At 55.2% G+C, this 19,738-nt stretch overlaps 1 protein-coding gene across 1 annotated transcript in view; it reads left to right on the top strand.

Moving 5' to 3' along the window:
* The window catches only part of FAM178B (family with sequence similarity 178 member B), a 70,814-nt gene that overhangs the window by 43,313 nt on the left and 7,763 nt on the right, over window positions 1-19,738 (top strand). The window contains exons 12-13 of the mRNA XM_006909473.1: window positions 4,230-4,317; window positions 10,960-11,085. Coding sequence (XP_006909535.1) covers window positions 4,230-4,317; window positions 10,960-11,085 — 214 coding nt within the window. The remainder of the gene's footprint in view (window positions 1-4,229; window positions 4,318-10,959; window positions 11,086-19,738) is intronic.

Raw genomic sequence — 19,738 nt, forward strand, 5'->3', positions numbered from 1 at the left:
TTTGAACATGTACAGCACCATTTGTGTTGCTGTGTGGTGGTTCGCTGAGTGGGTCTGTGGCTATCTGTGCCTTGCCGTCTCTTCCTGTCCCTACTGCGTATGCCCACACTTGCAAATATCCCTGCCTGCATATGGATGACCTGCCAGCCTCACCTCTAGCCCAGGTCCTGGTTCTTTCCACCTGGGCAGCACGTGCTCATGGGCAGGTTGTATTTTATCATAATACGCTGCGCAAAGGGCTGAGGGTTGGTGGCGTGAGGGCGGCAGTGACCATGAGAGGCAGCCTGGGTAGCTCCAGGGAAGCAGACACCCCGAGGCAGGGTGTTGGGCAGCGTTTCTACAGCGGAACAGGCCACTGTTGTTGCTTCCTGAGCCGCCCTAGAGACATGGAAAAGGCAGCTCATGCCTTTGGCCAGATGCCTGATGGCCTTTTAGGGCAGTTCAGCCTTGGCAGGGCCTCGTTCCCCTCTGAAGGAGTGAAGATGAAGTGGTACCAGAGGGAGCCACACTGACCCGTAGGGGTGTCCTGACAGTCTCTGCAGGGTGTTGGCTGGGCTGCCCCTCACAGGAGCTAGAGGAAGTACTGGAAGCCGGGAAGCACGGTGCCCCTGCATTCCACTTCGGGCCTCTGCTGGGGATTTGGAAAAGTCATTTCCAAATTTCCCAGCGCCTTGGGCTCCTCTGAGTGTTAATCCAGTGTCCTGGTCTTACAGAGGCCCAAGAGGATGGCGGGGCAGGGCTGAAGCAGAGGGCTGGCCTGCTGCACAGTCCAGTAAGCTGGAGCCTTGCCTTATATGACAGTGGCTGGGATGGCTCCAGTGGCTTTTGCATCCTCCTTTGTCTGCCTGGTTTGAGTTCCAGGAGGCCTTGCCAGGTGGGGTTGGGTAGTTTTGGGGGAGAGGGGGAGCCCAGGCCAACCTTAGCTGGGCAGCCTACTGCAGTCTGGGTGGTGTTGAGGGTGAGTCTCTGCTTTTCCTCCTCTAGAGTAAGTTCTCAGTCTAAAATTAAAAAGTGGTCCCCTCTCCCTGTGCCCCAGTGGGAACTGAGAGTGCAGGGGACTGTGTTTAAAAGGCAGGGAGAACCATTAGGATGAAAGGCAGTGGGCAGGTGGGGGCAGCCAGGGGGAGCCCCACCCTCAGAGGTGAGTTTCTTTTCATCCATGCATCCCCCCTCCCCTCAGTGCTTTTTCTGGTGTTTTTCTTCATTTCTGGACATGAGCCCCATCCTGACCCACCTGGCCTGCCTCAGCCTTTCTGAAACCGTCTAGTCTCCACGTCACCAGCCCGCCAGCCACCCATCCCCCAGGACCACCCCTCCCTGCCCGATTGCTAGGGTGCAGGAGCTCTACGCAGGCCTGGCTTGGATTACTGCCGCCCAGATGCAGGGCTTCTGATTCTGGCTGCAAGTTGGCTAGGAGCAGCCGCTCAGAGGGGCCATTTACCTCCCACTGAGTTCCCTGCTCAGCTGCTCCTGACTCCAGGAACAGCTGGAGAGCAGGTCCTGGCTGACAGTGAGGGGAAGCCAAGTGGGGTGTGTGATGTGGCTGGGGCCCAGGGAGAGACTGGAGAGTGGGGCTTCAGGTCGGGGGAGGGTGTCTAGCCGCACCCACGGGGGTCTAGTGTGGGAGACCTGAGGACTAGAGGCTCCTGTTTTCTGTCCCAAGGCACAACCCAGATGTGGCTGCCTCTCCTTAGGACGTGGAGGTGGGGTGGGAACGCTGAGGGCTGCTGCAGAAAGGGGTCAAGGCTAAGGGTAGACAGGGTTGGGGAGGGTCCCGGGCCAGTTAATATCAGGTCTTCCCAGTCAGTAATGGATGGAGATAGCTGGTCTCTCTCAGGGTTACCAGATAAAATGCAAATAGGGCATGGGAGAAACTTGGGATTAAAAAAAAAATAATTATTCTTTGCATATCTATAAGAAATTCAGATTTAACTGGGCATCTCATATTTTTATTGGCAAATCTGACAATCCTGTCTCCCCGCCCCCCAGCTGAATTCCTTCTTTAAATAAGAGTTTTATTGAACTGTAACATACAGAGCACAGATTGTTAAGTGTGTAGCTCAGCGGATTTGCACAAGTCGAACACATGTGGAACCGGCACCCAGATCAAGAAATGAAACCTGAGCAGAACCTGTCCTGCCCCCTGCCATGTGTCACCAGTATCCCCACTTCCAACAGCTGGTACTTGTCCATTTTGGTTCTTTACAGAAGTGAAATCACACACATACACTGTTTTGCATCTGGCTCCTTCACATGACACCGTGATGGTCATTGTGCTCTTGGCTCGGCATCGTTCGGGAAGGTCGAGTTGTATGGGCCTGTTAATGGGTTCCATTGGCACAGCACTCACTGCTGCTTTCTTGTTTTGTACTAAGTGCCTAGGAGGAGGCCCACTGAGTCTTGGGGTCTGAGCCATCGTGGACATCATTAGCAGGTCTTGCCAAACAGCTTACTGAGAGGAGGTGCTTGTTTACGTTCCCGCTGGCTGCAAAGTGCCCCTCAGTCCTGCACCTGCCCTGCACCCTCCCTACACTGGGCCTCTTCTTTACTTTTCATGCCCGCTTTCTGGTGCATGGTGGTGCCGCTGCCTCTGCTGCCTTTCTTCTTTGTTTAATCAAGAACCTCTTGCTTTGTTGATTCCTCTGATTTTCTTGACTAAGTGCTATCACAGAAAACAAACGAGGCCCCTGGTTCAAGTGCCAGCCTGCCCAGCCTACCTCAGCCCCCAGCACTGTGCAAGGCCTGGGCAGCAGCAAGCTCAGAGGCAGCACGGGCAAGGGAGGGGCCTTCAGTGCTGGCTGGGGGGTGCAGCTCCGTCCTGCTCCCCTAAGTACTTCCTTAGAGAAACATCATTCTGAGTGCTGCCCATGTCTTGCTGTTCCATGTCCCCTCCTTCAGTTCTTCGTGATGTTGGTCTACCCTGTGGGAGTGGGAGGAGAGCATTTCTCCTCTAAAGAGCCAGCTCCAGCCCAATAGCTTCCTCCAGCCTCAGGAGTTCTCCTTTGCTACCCCTGGAGATGGCTTTCCACTGGAATTAGTGGAAATGATGGGGCTGTGGCCACATCAAAGTGCATGCCAGGGGCTGACATCTGCTGCCCGTGGGGGGAAACAGGTGTGTGTGGGTACATGGAAGATGTAACCCCACTGTGGAGACAAGCTCTTGTGGGGAGCTAGGGTGGAGGAGGGGCCCTGGACCCCTCTTCCCACCCACCTCCCCAGCCTCCCTTGGCCACTGCCACCCACAGCCCCAACCCCTGGTCTCCACGTCCCTCTTCTCTCTGCTCACTCCAGCCCTCAAGAGGTCTTCAGTCTTGAGGAGGGGAGATACCAGCTCCACCCAGAGTAACTCAGGACTGTTTGGGGCTAGGCTCAAAAGCCCAGCTCAGAATGACTCAAGCAAAAGGGATGTTTTCGGCTCACAGCCGACAGACTGACAGACCCACTGTATGGACCCAAGGCTGGAAACTTCAGGCACAGCAGGCTCTGGGTGCTATTGAGGCCTCCTTCCATCCTGTTTGCTTCATCTTCCAGGCTCTCCCATAAGGAGACAGGGTAGACACCGGTGGCCGTGGGATCACCACCTCCTGCCAGATTGGTGGCCCTGCTGGAAAGGCACACACTCTGCTAGTAGTTCCAGCCAAGACCCCCCCAGGCCACTGCCCACAAGAACTGTGATGAACCAGGCCTGGCTCCTGTGCCCACCCTGGGAACCCAGGTTTGGGCCGGTTGGGGAGGGGTTCTTCAAAGGAAAGTCAGTGGATGCTGGGTGAAAAAGAACCAACAGGATTTGGCCTCACCTGGCCAGGTCACCCACCTTCCACTAGCGTACGTGGGCCAACAGGTTCTAATGCTGCAAAGAGAAGGAGGGCAACGGTCCTGCCAAGCAGTCAGTTATTTCCTGTCTCTGTGTGTCCACAGACAAGTAGAAGCACAAGGAGGGAAAACCAACTAAGAAGAAAAACACTACCATGCTACCCTTCAAAGTTGCCAGTTACATTACTTTTCTCTTTTTGCTTATTTTTTAACTTTCCCATCATGCACGTGTGATTGCTTCTAAAGTAATAAGTGCCGTAAAGCAAAGGAGAAAGCCGGGGTCCTCCCAACAGAGTGTCGCTCTCATGTTCACCTCTCGGTGGGTTCCTGCTCCGCCCCGTGTATGCCACCACCACCACCCCCGGCCCACCCCCGAGTGTCATACCCCTCAGTCTCTCTCACTCTTTCTCTCACAGGCAGCTTCGAAGCCAGCTCAGCCTGGTGGTCATCGCCCGGGTGCTGGGCCAGCAGGACACGCTCCCTCTCTGGCAGGAGAAGGCTCAGGTGAGTCTGCGCCTCTGCCCGCTGTGTCCGTCCAGGCCTGGGAAGCCAGTGGGCTCAACGCCCTGCTCCATTCAATGCTTTTCCCAAAGGTTAGAAGCCTTAGGCCGGGAGAGCCGGACTGAGTTTGAATTTTTCACTCAAATCCTTGCATCGGCTAGTTACTTTTTGTGTGCCTACTGTGTGCTAGGCACTGAGAATAGAGAAGGAGGTATACGTTACTTTTTTTTTTTTAAGTATGACATAAGTATATATAACATAAAGTGGTGAAGTATATAAACATAAAATTTGCCATTTTAACTGTTGTCTTTTTTTGACCATCTTAATCATTTGAAGTATGAAGTTCTCACCTGTTTAAGTGCAGAGTTCAGTGGCCTTCAGCAGTCACAGCGTTATGCAACCATTACTACCATCCACCTCTAGAACTTTTTCATCTTCCCAGTCTGAAACGCTGTACCTGTTCCTTAAACACTAACTCCTCTCCCTCTCCTCCCACAGCCCCTGGTTGTACCACATTTTATAGGCAGGGAAATGAATCCTACTTTATTGAAACTGCTCCTTCCCAGTGTTCTCTGTTCCAGTGTTAGACATGCTTAGGGTGGGAGGGAAGTGGAATTTTGTCTGCTTCCCAGTCTTCTGCTCCCCAGAAGCTCTGACTATGACCTCCTTAAAGCTCAGAGAACATCCCTGCAGGGGCCCTGGGTCACGGCAGGGAGATTGAGAATGTTCTCAGCCCCAAGATACTCCCTGGGATCCCAGAAGAGGTGCTAAATACAGCCAAATCCTCCAGCTCAGCACCTGGAGAGGCCCGGCAGGCCCAGCTGCGCGTCTCTGGTCGCTGGAGGTGTGCAGGGCAAGCCTGCGTAACCCCTGCGCAGAGTGCCGAGGGAATGTTCCGGCACATTGCACATCCTGGGGCAGAGTGGACCCTATGGCTGAGTCTGATTTTGCACGGAGGAAGCTCAGAAAGGTGACTGTTTGAGTTGGCTTATCAGAGCCAGCCGGGCCTGGCTCTTGCCCTGGCCATCCCTTTTGCCTTAAATGCTTCCCCCCTAGGACTTAGCATGGCTGGCACTTCCTGTCATTCTCATCCCTTCTGAAAGATCACTTTCTCTAGGAGGCCTTTCATGAGCACTGAACCCCAAGTGCCTTGGCACCATCAACCTGTTTTAAATTATTCGTGCCATATCCTGATATTTTCTTGTTTGTTCAGGGTCTGTGTCCCACACGCACGCACACACACTCACACACACGCATGCATGTGCGCGCGTACATACCCGCCTGTTGGCAAGTACCGTGCCTGGCACAACGGGAACATGGTGCACACTGTGGGTGCACACTCGGGAAGCCTGAGTTGCCAGTGTGTGTGTGAGGGGAACATTCCCCAGGCAGAGACCTGAGGAGGAGCAAGCGAGGGAGTGGCCTGCACAGGGGCCACTTCACAGAGGTAACAGCATCTCTGTGAAGGAGAACAGAGGGACCACACAGTGTCACAGGGGGTGCCATGCAGTAAGGGACAGGGCGGGCAGAAATACAGCAGTGGGGACAAGACCAGGTGTCCCCAGAGGGTTCCGGAGTGGGTGTGGTCACTGAACCCCACGGAGAACTGAGCACAGTGTCAGCAGAGGGAGGTGACAGGGCAGAGCTCTGGGAATAGATCAGGGAAGGCAGGCCCAGCTGTGGGTGGCGGGCAGGGTAGCCACCGGCCACCAGCAGCCTTTGGCAGTGACAGGAGAGATGGGGTGGGGTGCTCCAAAGTCAAGGTGTTTTTTATTGGCCAGAGCCTGTGCGTGGGAGGGTGAGGGGAGTTAATGGGAGGAAGGGCCTGGAGGGTGTCCTGCAAGGTAAGGGAGGTAAGTGAACAGGCTGTTGAGTGCGGACGCCACCCCCAGGGGGAGCTGTCCTGAGTTCCCACCGCCTGTTGGGCCTTACCCTGTCCATCCGTACCACACCCATTGCCCATCTGCCCATGTGCTCATGAGACCCTGGCTGAACGCATCCTGTGTGCCAGGCTCTGCACCAGGAAACGCCCTCAGAGGAGAAGGTATTAGTGGAGTGAAAAGCAGGGGCAGTGACTGTCTGCCCCAGGCAGTGTCTCCCAGGGGTATCCTGACAGGGGCCTGGAAGGAGGAGTCAGTGCTTGTGCTGCAGAGAGGAGTCTGCAGGCGGGCAGTACAGCTGTGCAGAGCCATGCCAGGATCTTAGTGGCTCTAGGGGAGGAAGGGCCAGTTGGGGCCTGCCCATGCCCTCCATGCCTTTCCCATCTTGACTGCAAGCCCAGGGCCACGGCCTCCTCCCAGGTCCCCGCTGCAGGCACTCCCCTTTCCAGTCTGGCTTGTCAGACATATCCTCATGAAACACGCTTTCAAAGGGCACCTCGGCCCCACAGCCGCCCACATCCAGCCATGTACCCCCTTCTCTCAAGGTCTCCTCTATGCAGCCTGCCAGTGCTGCCTGTTCCTCCTGGCCTTCCTCCCAGGCCGGCCCCACCACATCTGCACACACCTTTGTGCGCTGGCATTTCCACCCATCACCTCCCAACTGAACAGCTAGCAGACTACCCAGTAATGGCTGTATCCCAGGGGCCATCTCAGAGCTTGCCTGTTTCCCACAGCAGCCCCAGGCAGTGAGGACTCTGTTTATCATCCATCTTCTACAGATGGGGAAGTCTAGGCAGGCGCAATAGGAAACTTCTTAGGGTCTCACAGAGGGAAAAGTGTGGAGCTGGGCTTCAAGCTTAGAACCCTGGCTCCAGAGTTTGTGCCCTTGACCCTGCAACGTGCCATCTCCACTTCCCCAACCCCTTCCGCAGCTCTCTGTATGTGACAGCCTGTACCACAGCTCCTGCTTCACGCTGCACAAGCCCTGCTGGTCCCTTGAACTTTAGTCCTGGGTGGCAGATAAGGACAAGGGTCATCTCTTCCTCTTCATCGATGCATAAGTGCTTGATAAACTGTATCCATTGATTCACTGGGCGGCGGGGGGCAAGGGCTGAGAATTGACTCTGTGGGAGGAGAGGATCTGGGGTGAGTGCTGGGCAGAGGATTCTACGGGTACTGCTAGGCAGTGGGGTCCCAGTACCTGGATTGCTTGGTTCCCAGTCTCAGGCTGCAGTCTGCGGCCACAGGACCAGGAACAGGTGCCAGATAACTGAATTTGAGAGTCAGGAATTCTGTAGGCGATCAGGAGGTAGTGACCGCAAGGCTTGCATTTTCTAAAAGAGTCTCGGGGTCAAACTGCCCCTGTGGTTCCTGTGACTCCTGGGACGGTCCCAGATTTAGCCTCAGGTCTCCAGACACTTCTCAGGGCACTGAAGATACAGCCCTGAAGAGAACTCAGTCCCTTCCTTATGAAACTCGGGGTCCAGGGGGAGATGGACACAGAGACCAAGGAAGAAGTAAACATTGGGCATGCCAGGTGGAGATATGTGCTATGGAAGAAAATAAAGCCAGATAAAGGGGAGAGGAGGTGTCCGGAGGCTGCTGTTTTATAAGGGTGACAGGGACATTTGAGCACAGACCTGAAGGAGTTGTGCAGTTTTCTGGGGGCAGAAGAAACAGCAAGTGCAAAGGCCCTGGAGCAGGTAAAGTCTTCTTAGGAGAAAAGCATGAAGCCAGTGTGGCTGGAGCAGAGGGCCGAGGGCTGGGCAGGAGGAGTGGAGGGCTGCCCGCTAAGTGGAGGTCACTCCCTCAGAGACTCCGGCAGTGGTGGGGCTTTGATTCTCATGCCTAAGTAGGGAGCCCTTGGAAGGTTTTAAGAGGAGAAATGTAACCAGATTTGCAAAGTGTTTACAATTTACTCTGGCAGCTGTATTAAGAATAGACTATTGGGCATGGGGAGGAAGGAGGCGATTGCAGTAAGCGTAGTAATTTACTTATTATTGTTATCTGTCCGCCCCACTAGAATGTAAGCCCATGGTGGCAAGTCAGCCTGGGGACGTGGTGGCGTAGGTGGTGAGAAGTGGTCAGATTTGCAGTGTATGTCCTAAGGACAGACAGCAGGATATAGAATGTGAGAGAGGAGACTCTAAGATCTGCACATCTGGCAGGGCGGAGAGCCCTGAGGAAGGCACAGGTGGAACAGGTTTGGGGGAAAGCCAGAGTTTGCATTTTGTCCCAGGTTACCTCTTGCCACACAGCAAGCCTCTTTTGTCAAGTCATGCCTTCCTGTTTGGAGTTTGGAAAGCATGGGCTTCAAATGGCCAAGGTCAAAGCGGGGCTGAGGGTTGCATCTCCCAGGGAAAGGCTGGCTGCAGTTCTGCCAGCTATCATTCATTCATTGAACAAATGAGGATTAAACATGCACATGTGTCAGGCACTGTGCTAGGCTCTGGGAACACTGCAGTGAACAGAACTGCCCTTATGGGGCTTACATTCTGGTGGGGTGGGCAGATAATAACAACAATAAAAAAAAAAAACAATAAAACAACAACAACAACATAATAATAATTACACAGCATGTTAAAAGGTGATAAATGCCACAGAAATACAGTAGTGTGGAGTTCGGATGGAGAGTGCAGAGGTGTGGGGAGCTGGGCAAGCCTGGCCTTGCAGAGCAGGTGAGCCTGGAACAGGGGCTGGAAGTTGGGGAGGGGACAGCTGTGCAGTACCTGTTCGGAAGGCCCGGTCAGGGCACAGGCTCCAGGAAGCAACAGAGGCCAGCAGGGCCTTGCAGACACACCCCAGCCTGGGCAAGTGGGGGCCGCAGTCAGGAGACAGGCCGTGCTGACAGCGCCCGAGCTGGAACTCTGCTGCCTCCTCTTGCTGGGCAGACTGCCGAGGCCAGTGGAGACCCGCCTCCTTGGGTGATCATCTGCTTCTGGCCTGGCATAGTCTGTCCTCAAGGGCTGAGTGTTTACAGAGCTGGCTCCCAGAAATGGGGCCAAGGTGGGGAGGTGCGCTGGTCAGGCCATGGCCCAGCCGGGACCGCCGCCCAAACAAGCCCTCGTTCTGGGAGAAAGGGGTCTGTCTTGTGGATGGCTGAGCTGGAAACAAAAGGGATCAGAAGGTCGAGGCTTGATACACAGAGCTAAGCAAGTGTAAGGGAGAACATGGGAGCTAGTGTCCTCCTCCACCCAGCCTAGCCCCACCCAGGGCTCCGTAGCTGGGAGGGTCCAACCGGGTGAGGCTGCCTGCCGCCTGAGGGCTGCTTCTGGGGGTGAGGACTGTGCTTGCACAGCTGTGAGCCTCAAGCAGGCAGCACTGTTTTGGAAATTACCGCAGCCTCGCAAGGCCTGAGCAAGGTGGCATACTGCGGTTTTGGTGAGGCTCCAGGTTGAGCCTGTCTTCCCTAGAACCTTCCCTCTCTCTCCCTGCTGCATCCTCTTCCCTCTGAAGGGATCAGACAGGAGCAGAGGCCTGACTCCCAGCCCTCAGCCCAGCTGCTCTTGTGGGCTGTCTGAGCCCACGGTGAGCAGGTGTCTGCAGATGAGTCAGGGGGAGGAAGCCAGGTGTTCCGGGCAAGGCTGGGCTTGAGCAGGGAGCTAGGCTGGGGGGCTCGGCCCTCACCCTTTTGGCCACTCTGCACCTGCTACATCTGAAGAGACAGTGCCTCAGTGAACTCCCCTGAGTCTGCTCCTTGGTTCTGCACCACCTCCCCTCCCCAGGGCTACATGTAGCCTCGAGGGGCCAGGGGCTCGGAGCATGTCTGCCTGCCTGTCCACAAGTTCACTGGATGGCCCTCTCTGAGGCTTGGCTGAGGCTACCCAAATAAGGCACCAGGGCTGGGTGGGAAGGAGTGCTCACTGCAGACACCTGGACCTATGCAGGCCACAGCTGGAGGTGGGGACACTGGCCCATTTGTTGAGAGAGGGTGAACAATTTAAATGGAGGGGGCAGAGCTAGCAGGTTAAGTGACACATCAAGCCAATACAGGGTGCGGACCTTGTGGGGAATCCCGCTTCCCACAGAACAACTGTAGAAGGACATATTTGAAACAAAGAAAAGTGAACATGTTAGGTCATATAAGGAATTAATTCTTGGTAATTTTGTGGGCAAGAGAATGGTATTGTGATTATGTTTGGGGGGAAAATCTTTTTCTGTTAGGAGTTCTTTATGGGTAAAATGATAGGATGTTTAGATTTGCTTTAAAAGTCTCTGGAAGGAATATAGGGGTGTGTGGGGGGTGATGAAAAGGGCAGGTGGTGTGAGGATGACGGGCATGGGGGGTTCATTCACAGCCTCTCGTCTTCCCCTAGCGGTTAACCCCCACAGGAGCAAGTTAAACGGGAAGAGGGACATGGGAGCGTGGGCCAGCAGGCATGGGCAGCCCTCAGCGGGGATGGGGTCTTGCTGGTGGCAGAGGAGACCCCCTCTGCTGCTCTTGGTTCCTCTAAACCGCAAGTATCTGCTTACTGCAGGCAAGTGGATCCAGCCTCCATCCATGCAGCTCTTCTGAGTTTACCTCTTTCAGGAAGGGCTTGCCTTGTGTGCTTGTGTGACCTCGTCTCCTGGGAACAAGGTGTGTGCTTGTCTGCATTTTACAGACAGGACACTCAGCTCCCAAGTGACAGGTGGATCCAGGTTCTGGAAGTCCATACTCTGACCTGCCACTGCCAGCTCAGGCAACCAGGTCCAGAGTCCCTGAGGGGCCCTGAGCACCCTGCTGCCACCCTCCGAGAGTGACAGCCTCCCTTCTTCTCCCCAGCTGTTAGTGCTCAGTCAGCTGCTGAGCTTTATGAAGCTGTCATCCCTCAGTCAGTACCTGGGCTCTGAGACCTCATCGTCCTTCCAGGAGCAACAGCCAAAGGCCAGCGCCGAGACAGACCGTGAGGTGAGCACCCAGCACCTACCCACCTCGCCTGGGAGCGGAAAGGCAAGGCTGTTCACTGCTCTTCCCACTGTGGGCCCTGTAGAGACATAGACCAGCAAGCTGCGCCTCTGATGAGGACGTGCTCCTGGTCTGGGCTCAGCCTGTGACAGTGCCCTCACCCGGGCCCTGTGGGGCGCTGTGTGCACAGGTGTCAGCCACTCTTCTGCCCAGCCCGCATCGGGTTCTGCTGCATCCTGTGTAACCTGGTACGTCTTTGTCCACCATGGGCGCCCCCACCGTTAGCCTTACCGCACCATTTGGAGAGGATACAGGAGCAGAAATGCTGGTGAGGGGAGTGGAGTGGGAAGTAAGACTAGGATAATGACCCCACGCGAGAGGCACCCTGTTCTCCAGGGGCAGAGCTGGGTCCAAGCTCTATGTGGCTGTCACTAAGCCCAAGTCTTTGGCCTCCCTCTTCTTCCTCACTGACTTTCCCAAAAGCCATGCTTTAGCAAGAGTCAGGGCAGTGAGGACCCCTAGCTGGCAGTGGTGGTGTTTGGAATGGTGCTGCATGAGGCCCCTGGGGTGAACATCAAGCAGGGTGGATGTGGGGGCCTCAGTTCTGGACTCACAAGCCTGGCTCCCTGGGGAGTGGGGCAGATCTCGAGCACCCCGGCCCTGGGGACCGGTATGAGGAATACAGATAGGCATCTTCCTAATTGGGTGAGGTGCTCATTCCAAAAGCTCACTCTGATCCAGAAGTCCAGCCTTTGGGCATCCTGCAAATCAGATAAATGAATTAATTAATGTTAACGCAAATGGACCGGTAAGAAGATATGAGAATCCCCAGGTGTGTGTTCTCTTCTGGAACGTGTAGGGGAGGTTGTCCCTCAGCTGAGCCAGATGTTAGTGCACTTACAAAGTTGCTGCCTCCTGGGAGCGTGTGAGTGTCCCCATGTCCTGTCCTGTGCCAGTGATTTCCTGGGGAACTAGAGTGTTACGGAGGCTGAGTTGGGTGTCCGGGGGTGGGTGGTCTGTCTGGGAGGCAAGCCTCAGGACTGTGCTGGGTGAAGGAAAAAAGAGGGAAGACGAAGAGGAATGATGAGAGGGAAAGGGGGCGGTGTGTCCGGTCTGGCCACATGAGCAGTATGACCTCCAGGCTCCTTAGGGCCACTCTGTGACCTCGCTTAGTGGACTGAGAGTATCCTTTATTTCAAAGACTGTTCTCATGCATGTAAAGGAGGTTGTGAAGCATCCCCTGGTCAGCTGTCATATTGGAAATGACCCATTTGGCCTGGTGACATAGCGGTGTCCCCCAGAAGTGTAGGGCACGCTGGTCGGGACAGTGGGAGAGGCACTGAGGCTCTCAGATGCCTTTGCTGCAGCTCCATCCCACCTGGGGTTGATCCTGGCCTGAGAGGGAGGTGGCCCAGAGCAGAGGAGGGAAGGGGAGCCGGTGGGGCTGGTGGGGGGCCCACTGAGGGGCTGTGCACAGAAATGTGGCGTGTTCTGTCCCCCTGGGCTGGGCTCTGTTCTGATCAGGCAGGGCCAACCCAGCCCTGCTCCCACCTGTGCCCGGCTGACTCCTCCTGAGGCCCCAGCCCCGTTCATCTTCAAAGATGATCAGGCTGCTCACCAGCCAAAAAGGGTGGCGGCATCATCCGCCCTGTTTTACAGGGAGCAGTGGTCTGGGCGCTGAGTCTTTCATCCTCAAGCTCAAAAGCTTTGGCTGCTTTCTCCTCGGGGTGCAGTGGGGACACCAAGGCCAGAGTGAGGCCGGCCCCAGGAGACCCAGACCGGAGGAAATGGGGACAGCCCTTTCCCAGCCTTTGGGCCCCATCCACCAGGCCCTGCTGGCTGCTGTCTAGGAGATTTCCTGCTCTGTGGGTCTCAGCCCTCCTCCAGCCCTTGCAGATAAACACTTCTGCCTCCCTACGTCCCCTCTCTCTGCGGGGCCTGTGAGCTCCCAGCCTTCCCCCAAGGCTGGGAGAGCCACTCTCTGCTGCCCACATCATGACTTTTTCTTCTCACTGATCCCATGGCTTTGTGGTTGTCCCTTATTGTGTCCCCAGCTGGACTGTGGGCATAGCCAATGTCTCTCAGCATCGCATGATGTTTGGCAGTAGTGAGTGCTTGAATGAATGATATAATTTTAACACAAACGAGTGTTGCAACTTTAACACCTCTCCTTCTCTGAACTCTTCTCTCCCCTTTCCCCCCATTCTGGCTGTCCTGTCCTCCTTCTGGTGACCTTCCCCCTCTGCAGGCCCTCTGACCAGCCTCTGCGAGTTTGCACCCTGGCCCCTGTCATGAGGGCTGTGAGGGTTTGTAGCCTGGGCTTCTCTTGTGAGGCACTTGACTTCAGAAGCATCACCTGCTTCTGAAAGAACCAATCACAGCACGTTGTGTGTGATTATGAGCCACTGAGGTTCTGCCTGGGAAGCCTCACCACCAAGGGGCAAAAGAGACAGCCTCACCACCAAGTGGGCACAGGGTGGGGGACCCAGGCAAGTCCTGTGCTGGCTGTTTGTCCTGGCTGGGTCAGAGCCACCAAGTATCCTAGAAGGTCACCACTGCGCTCATGGAATATGGGAACCCCGCTTCTTAATGGGGTCACTAGAATACTTGCAGCAATTTCAAGTGCTTTTGGATAAAGAAATGGTTGCCTAGACCCTTGCTGGTATGTGGGTCAAATATTTCAAATAGAAAACAATGAAAGCCCAATAAACTAAACTTGAGTTTGTTACCTCCCCCTCACCTGCGTAAAGAGACGCAGATAGGAAATCCTGCTTCAGGAAAGGAGGCTTAGCACATGTGAGTGAAATGTGACGCATAGGGAGGGTCCAAACAGAAACCTGTTCACTAGATTCCCCTCTGTGTTCTACTGTTTCTGGGTGGCCTGGCAGAAATTTAGTAAACATTTGCTCTTTCTCATCTACCTATGAATTGCCTGCCTCCCCCTCTTGAGTCCAAAATGACATATATACCTCTGTTTGCCTCACTGTCTTTGTAATTTTCATGCTTATATGAATCCCCCACGTGCAAGTATTAAGGTCTGATTTTCTCCCCTTAGTCTGCTTTCTGTTTTTTGAATTATTCAAACGAAATGTAAAGGGCAAGGGGAAAGTTTCCTGTTCCCGACAGTGGCTGTAAGTGGCCCTGTGCTTGCCCGGTTTGAGAGGGGTGGTCCCAGAGGCTGCCAGACAGAGGTCAGAGTGATGCTTGGGACCTGAAAGCGGGAAGAAGAGGTCTCAGTGCAGGAGTGTGCTCCGAGAGTTGGCTACCAGACACTCCGCTCCAGCCCAGGGGACCAGTTCTGCCAGAGACAGGGCCTTCCCAGCCTTCCCAGCAGGCTCTCCTTTCAGCCCCATGCAGACAAACATCTTGTGTGTGACTGGACTTGATTTGCTACTGTCTCCTCAAAGCCACCAGCTCAGCCTCCCCACCCAGAACCAGGGGTTCCTGGGGCTTTCTGGATTTGTCGTCGTTGTCGTTGTTGTTGTTGACTCCTGCACACCATTGTCCATGTAAGAAACATCCAAATCTATAGAGAATTTTTTATGAGTTTATTTGAGCCAAACTGACAACAATCTCTGGGAGGCAGAATCTCAGCAGGTGGAGAAAACGCTCTGGAGAATGGCAGTCTGGCAGCTTATTTTATACATTAGAATCAAAAGAGGAGCTGTCAGGAAGGTTACATGACATTCACTGGTGGTAGATTAAAAGGGTGGGAAAAAGCAAAGCGGGGAGAATCTCTGGGATTGGATAAAAAGCAAGATGGAGAGACACACAGTTCTTTTGCACTGGTGGGTACAGGGTAGTGAATAGTTAACATTTACGGCACAGAGAGATGGTATGTGCATGGGACAAGATAACAGTGAAAGGTTCTGTGGCCTCTGCTCTGGTGCCCGAGCTTGTGCCCTGAGGGGTCTGGAAAAAAAAGATTACACTGATATTTCAAAGGTATGTGATCACAGATGCAAAAAGACAAAAGACAGGCTCACTTAAGGTAAAGATTGACCTTTGTCAAGGAAGCTGCTACAGGCCTAGGACATGACTACTCACCATGACCTGCGTTTAGTTAGAGATTTGTGTGTTCAGATCACCCTGTGGTTACTTTCTGCTTCTAAGTTTGTAGGGCCACGCAGGCCTCCCCTGAGCTTGTCACGTTCAGTGTGTGGCTCCTTTTTCACCCATAGTGTGCTTGGCCAGGTTTTGTTCAGTTGTGCCCTGGCCAAACTCAGAGTCTTGGCCTGCTCTCTGTCAGTGAGGCGGGTGACACCCCGGCCTTGCTGAACCTCTGGCATCTCCTATGCCTCCCTGCTGCATCTGGCTGTTGCTCCCCTTGGCTTTCTGAGTGCTACCAGGAAGGAGTTTCTGGTTCCGTCTTTCCCCTAGGGATATGGAAGGTATGCAGAACCAGAATCTTTGTGGTGGGGTAGGAGTTTTCCCCGGTTTGGTTACATTTGGGAACTTTGAGGAAGTCGGCTGTCTCACACTGTGGGAAAGAAACAAAGGGCCACAGAGCAGAAGTCCTGAGCTGCACGGAGGCCCCAGGAGCCGGCCCCTGTCTCCTGGTAACCTCCTGGGCTTGTCCACCGCCCAGCCTGATGATGTCCTTGTGGGACAGACAGCCTGGGGCCCACTGAGAGTTCTGCACAGGTGACGGTCCCTGTACCCTAAGAGCCAGCTGCAAGTGGCCACTCTACCCAGCCAAGCCTGGTGACCGTGGGTGGCTCCCGTTAGCTTCCTCACCATGCACACAGCCCGCGGTCCGCCCTGTGCTTGAGGACAGCCTTCTAGGGAGAAGTGCTTGTGTAAAGTGATTGTTGGGAGTGGCTGTGCTCTGGGCAAACGCCTTGCTGCCTCAGAGTCCCTTGAGTTCACACACTCCTGGGGTCTTCACATGTCCTCTGCAGATGGCATGAGCCTGCGTCACGCCTATGTCTGTGTGTGTGTGTCTGTGTGCACATTGTGTGCCTCTCCTGTATATCTTTGTGGTGTGCCCCTGTAGTAATAGAGCTGACGAACAAGTTTTACTGCTTTTGCTCCTACTGCCTGTCCCTGTGTCAGGTGACCCTGCCAAGAGCACTTTAAGTGGGTTGTAAGTGGCTGTGGAAGAGGGCGGGGGGTGCACAGCCCCTGGCAGCTCTGTGCCTGCCCCTGGACTCTCCCACTGGCCCTCAAAACCAGCAAAGGGACGGGTGCTCCCTTGGGTTTGGCTTGAGCACAGGCCTGAGTCCTGTGTCACCCAGAAGGGCTCACGGGAGCCTCTCCCTCTCCCCACACTTTCTGCCTTCTTACCTACAAGTGCCGTCTTAGCTTTCCTGCCCCTCACCATGCACCTTAGGGAGAGCCATGCTCCCTTATGGCTGGCAACCCCGTCAGGCTAAGGTTGGGAGGCTGAGGAGCAAACTGACCGTTTTGAGGAATGGAAGCTAGATACTCAGGACTCGTGAGTCCATCGCCTGGCTGGTTGGCGGTGGCTCTTATTTCCTCCGCAGCGAGGAATGTCAGACATCTTTTGAAATCAGCCTCAAAGAGTTAACCTCTGGGAAGCTGACCCTAAGGGGACATGACGTGCTAGCCACTCTTCACACCCACCTAGGTGGCTGCTGAGCCTCTTCAGAATGGGTCCTTCTGAGCATCTGAAGCCACAGGGGCCCAAGCCCAGGCCAGCTTTGTCTAGGTCCCAAGGATTCTGACTTCTGTGCAAGTGTATGAGCAGGGCTGGAAGTGACAGAGCAGCTGCAGAGGGCACTGGGCTTCTTCAGGGAATTCACGTTCAAGCCCAGCTGCCCTTTGCCCACCTTCTCCAGGCCCCGGGGTCCATCCCCTGGGCCCAATCCTTACCCCATGCAATGGCTCCTCTGTTTCTGACTTAACACCCTACCTCAGCCTCTTCGTCCTACAAGTCCTCCTGGATGACTCTGTGCCTGTCTTCCTTCTGTTCCCACTCAGAAAAAAGCGGCGCTTGGTGCCATCGCATCATGTGCAAACGCAGCCATCCAAGGCCTTGTCAGCTGGCTGCTTCATCTGCATGCTTCCCCACTGAGAAGTACACCCACCACTTGATGCAGGCCCTGGTGTCCTTCCCAGAAACCCCCATTCTCAGGTCCTTGGCTTCGCCCCTGATGCCCCTGTCCTTGGCAGTGCCTGGCCTGTCCCTCGTGTCCTGGATTCCATGGTAGTACAGTCTGTCCACTCGACTTGTGGCTCATCTACACTTTGCTTCACAAGCAGCGTTGCCCCGCCCTGGGCCTGAGATGGTGGGTGGAGAAGCAGTGCCTCCTGAGTGCTACAGCTAAGCAGCTTGGGCTCCCTCCGCCACCACCTGAAGGCCACCAGGCAGGTGTGTGAGGCCCCACACTCGCTGTCCTAAGTCTGCAGGAGCAGTTGCCAGCAGGCCACAGCCTTCTTACCAGCTCTCTGCTCACTTCTCCTTGTCTTTCCTGGGACTCTGTAATGACAGAAACGCAAATACACGTCCTGAAAGGTCCTGGGACAGCCCTCCCCCCGCCCCGCCCCCGCCAGCTCAGCTGGACAGGGCCAAGCAGTGTCATGAAGCCTCTAGCTCTGCACACCCCCACCCCCCGGGACACTCCCAGGCATGCTTTCCCTGCTGGTTCTGGACACTCCAGGCTCACTTCCTTCCCTCCATAGGGAGCCAGGGGAAAAAAAGAGCTTTTATCCCAGGTTCCTAACCAGTCTCAGAGTGGCGTCTCAGTGGCCTGGCATGGGTCACGTCTTTGTCTCTACCAGTCACATAGCCAGGTGTTCAGGGATCAGCCAGCCTGGGCCATGTGTCTCCCCTGGAGTCAGCACTGAAGACACCACCATGGAGCAACTTGGCCTGGGTGTAGGGGACAGGAAACTGGGACACTCTGGCAAAGGAAGGGACCCTTGAAAACCTGAGATGTCCGTGGCATCCTCCTGGCCTTCAGCATGGGCAGTGGCTCTGTGCTCTGTTATCCTTGAGGTATAAGGAGGGCAGTGCTTCCTAGGGTCAGGCTACTGGAGACCACTCAGTGAGAGGAGAAGAAAGAGAAGGGAGGAAGCATTGCTTTTGAGGAAGCTGCTGCACTGTGAGGCCTTCCCTGCCCCTGGCAGGTGCCCATGCTATGATCTGGAGGGTCTCAGTGACTCCTCTAGCACAGCACCCAGTCACAGGCTCACAAATGTGTGCGTGGAGAACCCCGTCTCTCTTAGGCAGCTAGCTGAGCTGGGTTTCTGGTCTATATCCCCCTGAGGTCAGGGTCTCTAGTCCTAGCTGGAGAAGCAAGAAGAGCCAGCCAACCTTGCCTGTCATCTCCCGCACCCTCTGGGGCCAACAGGAAGCCGGAAAGGAAGGCTAGGCTGGGTGGGAGTGCTCTGGCAAGGGTTTGCCTGCAGCCCCTCAGCCCTCCCACCAGCATACAGCAATGGTCAGCCTTCCTATAGCAGAACCACAGGAACAGAAGCCCTCAGCCTTCCTGCTTTTGTCCTGATTCCTTCTCTCTGCCACCCAGGCCACACTGTGCCATGGCCTCTATTTCCTCTCCATCCTCAGTACCAAGAGCAGGGCCCAGGGCTGCTCGGGGCCCCACCCCAAGGTCAAGATAGAACCTAAGTGAATCCCTCCATCTCCTAAGTGTGGACAGAGTGCCTGGTCTCTGTGTTCACTTTCCCTGGGCCACTGGAAGTACAGTGAGGGACCTGGGAATGTGGATGCATGCTGGGCTGGCCTCCTAAGCTCCAGCGGCCTCGGCAGAGACGTCCAGACTCTTTGCCCCACTGGGGTTCTCAGAGCAATTTTCCAGGCGTGCCCATTCACAGCAGTGAGCTGGAAGTCCATTCCTGTCCACATGCTGCAAGCCTGTCTCCCATCGGCCTCAAGGGGCCTCATCTCTGCTCCCTGTTTGGGTCCCCACCCACCCTCATTCCAAACAGGCACTTTCATTTACAGAGTTGAGTGTCCAGCCTCTCAAGCCCCAGGGTGTCTGGCAGGCCCTGCCTGTGACGTCTGCTCTCTGGCCTTTCTGCCCTGTGCCTTCAGGGACCCTGGGCTAGGAAGAGGTGGTGTGTCAGTCACCATCTCTTCTCATTTCCTTGTGATCAATCGTATGTCTTCGTCATTTCCTTCTTACTAGGACTTATGACCGATGACCTGTCCTGATCAGAGTCACTTCCAAACTCAGGTTTCCTTTGGGCACCGCCCCCTGCTTGCTGCTTTCGTAATGGCCCAAGCCAAGGTCAGGAGTGTGACCTTGGAGCAGGAGCAGCATAGGCAAGGGGAGCATGTCATGCAGTTGGCTTGTGGGGCAGAAGAGATAGCACCCTAGGGATGATGGCAGGTGCCACACTCCAGCACAGGTCCAGAGGAAGGTCACCCTGAAAAGGGCATCCCCTCTCATCTTGTTTCTGTGGATATGCCAGCCAGATGAGCTGTGGCTCTCTCATGGCTGAGGCTCTTGGCCTGGGGCCTGCAAGTTGCCCTGCCTCAGGGTTACTCACTACTAATCGTAGTTATTTGCCATCCTGAGGTGGAGGACCTAGACCATGCCCTGGGGGCTTGGGCTCTGGTGCCCTCACAGGGAACAGGCTCATCCTCGCCCTGTCCAGCCTCTAGCAGGCCCTTGGGACCTTGCTGGGGTTTATTCTCTCTGAAGGGGGATCTCTCTCTCTCTCTCTCTCT

The sequence above is a fragment of the Pteropus alecto genome, unplaced genomic scaffold (assembly GCF_000325575.1).
Source record: "Pteropus alecto unplaced genomic scaffold, ASM32557v1 scaffold223, whole genome shotgun sequence".
Classification (NCBI taxonomy): Eukaryota; Metazoa; Chordata; class Mammalia; order Chiroptera; family Pteropodidae; genus Pteropus; species Pteropus alecto.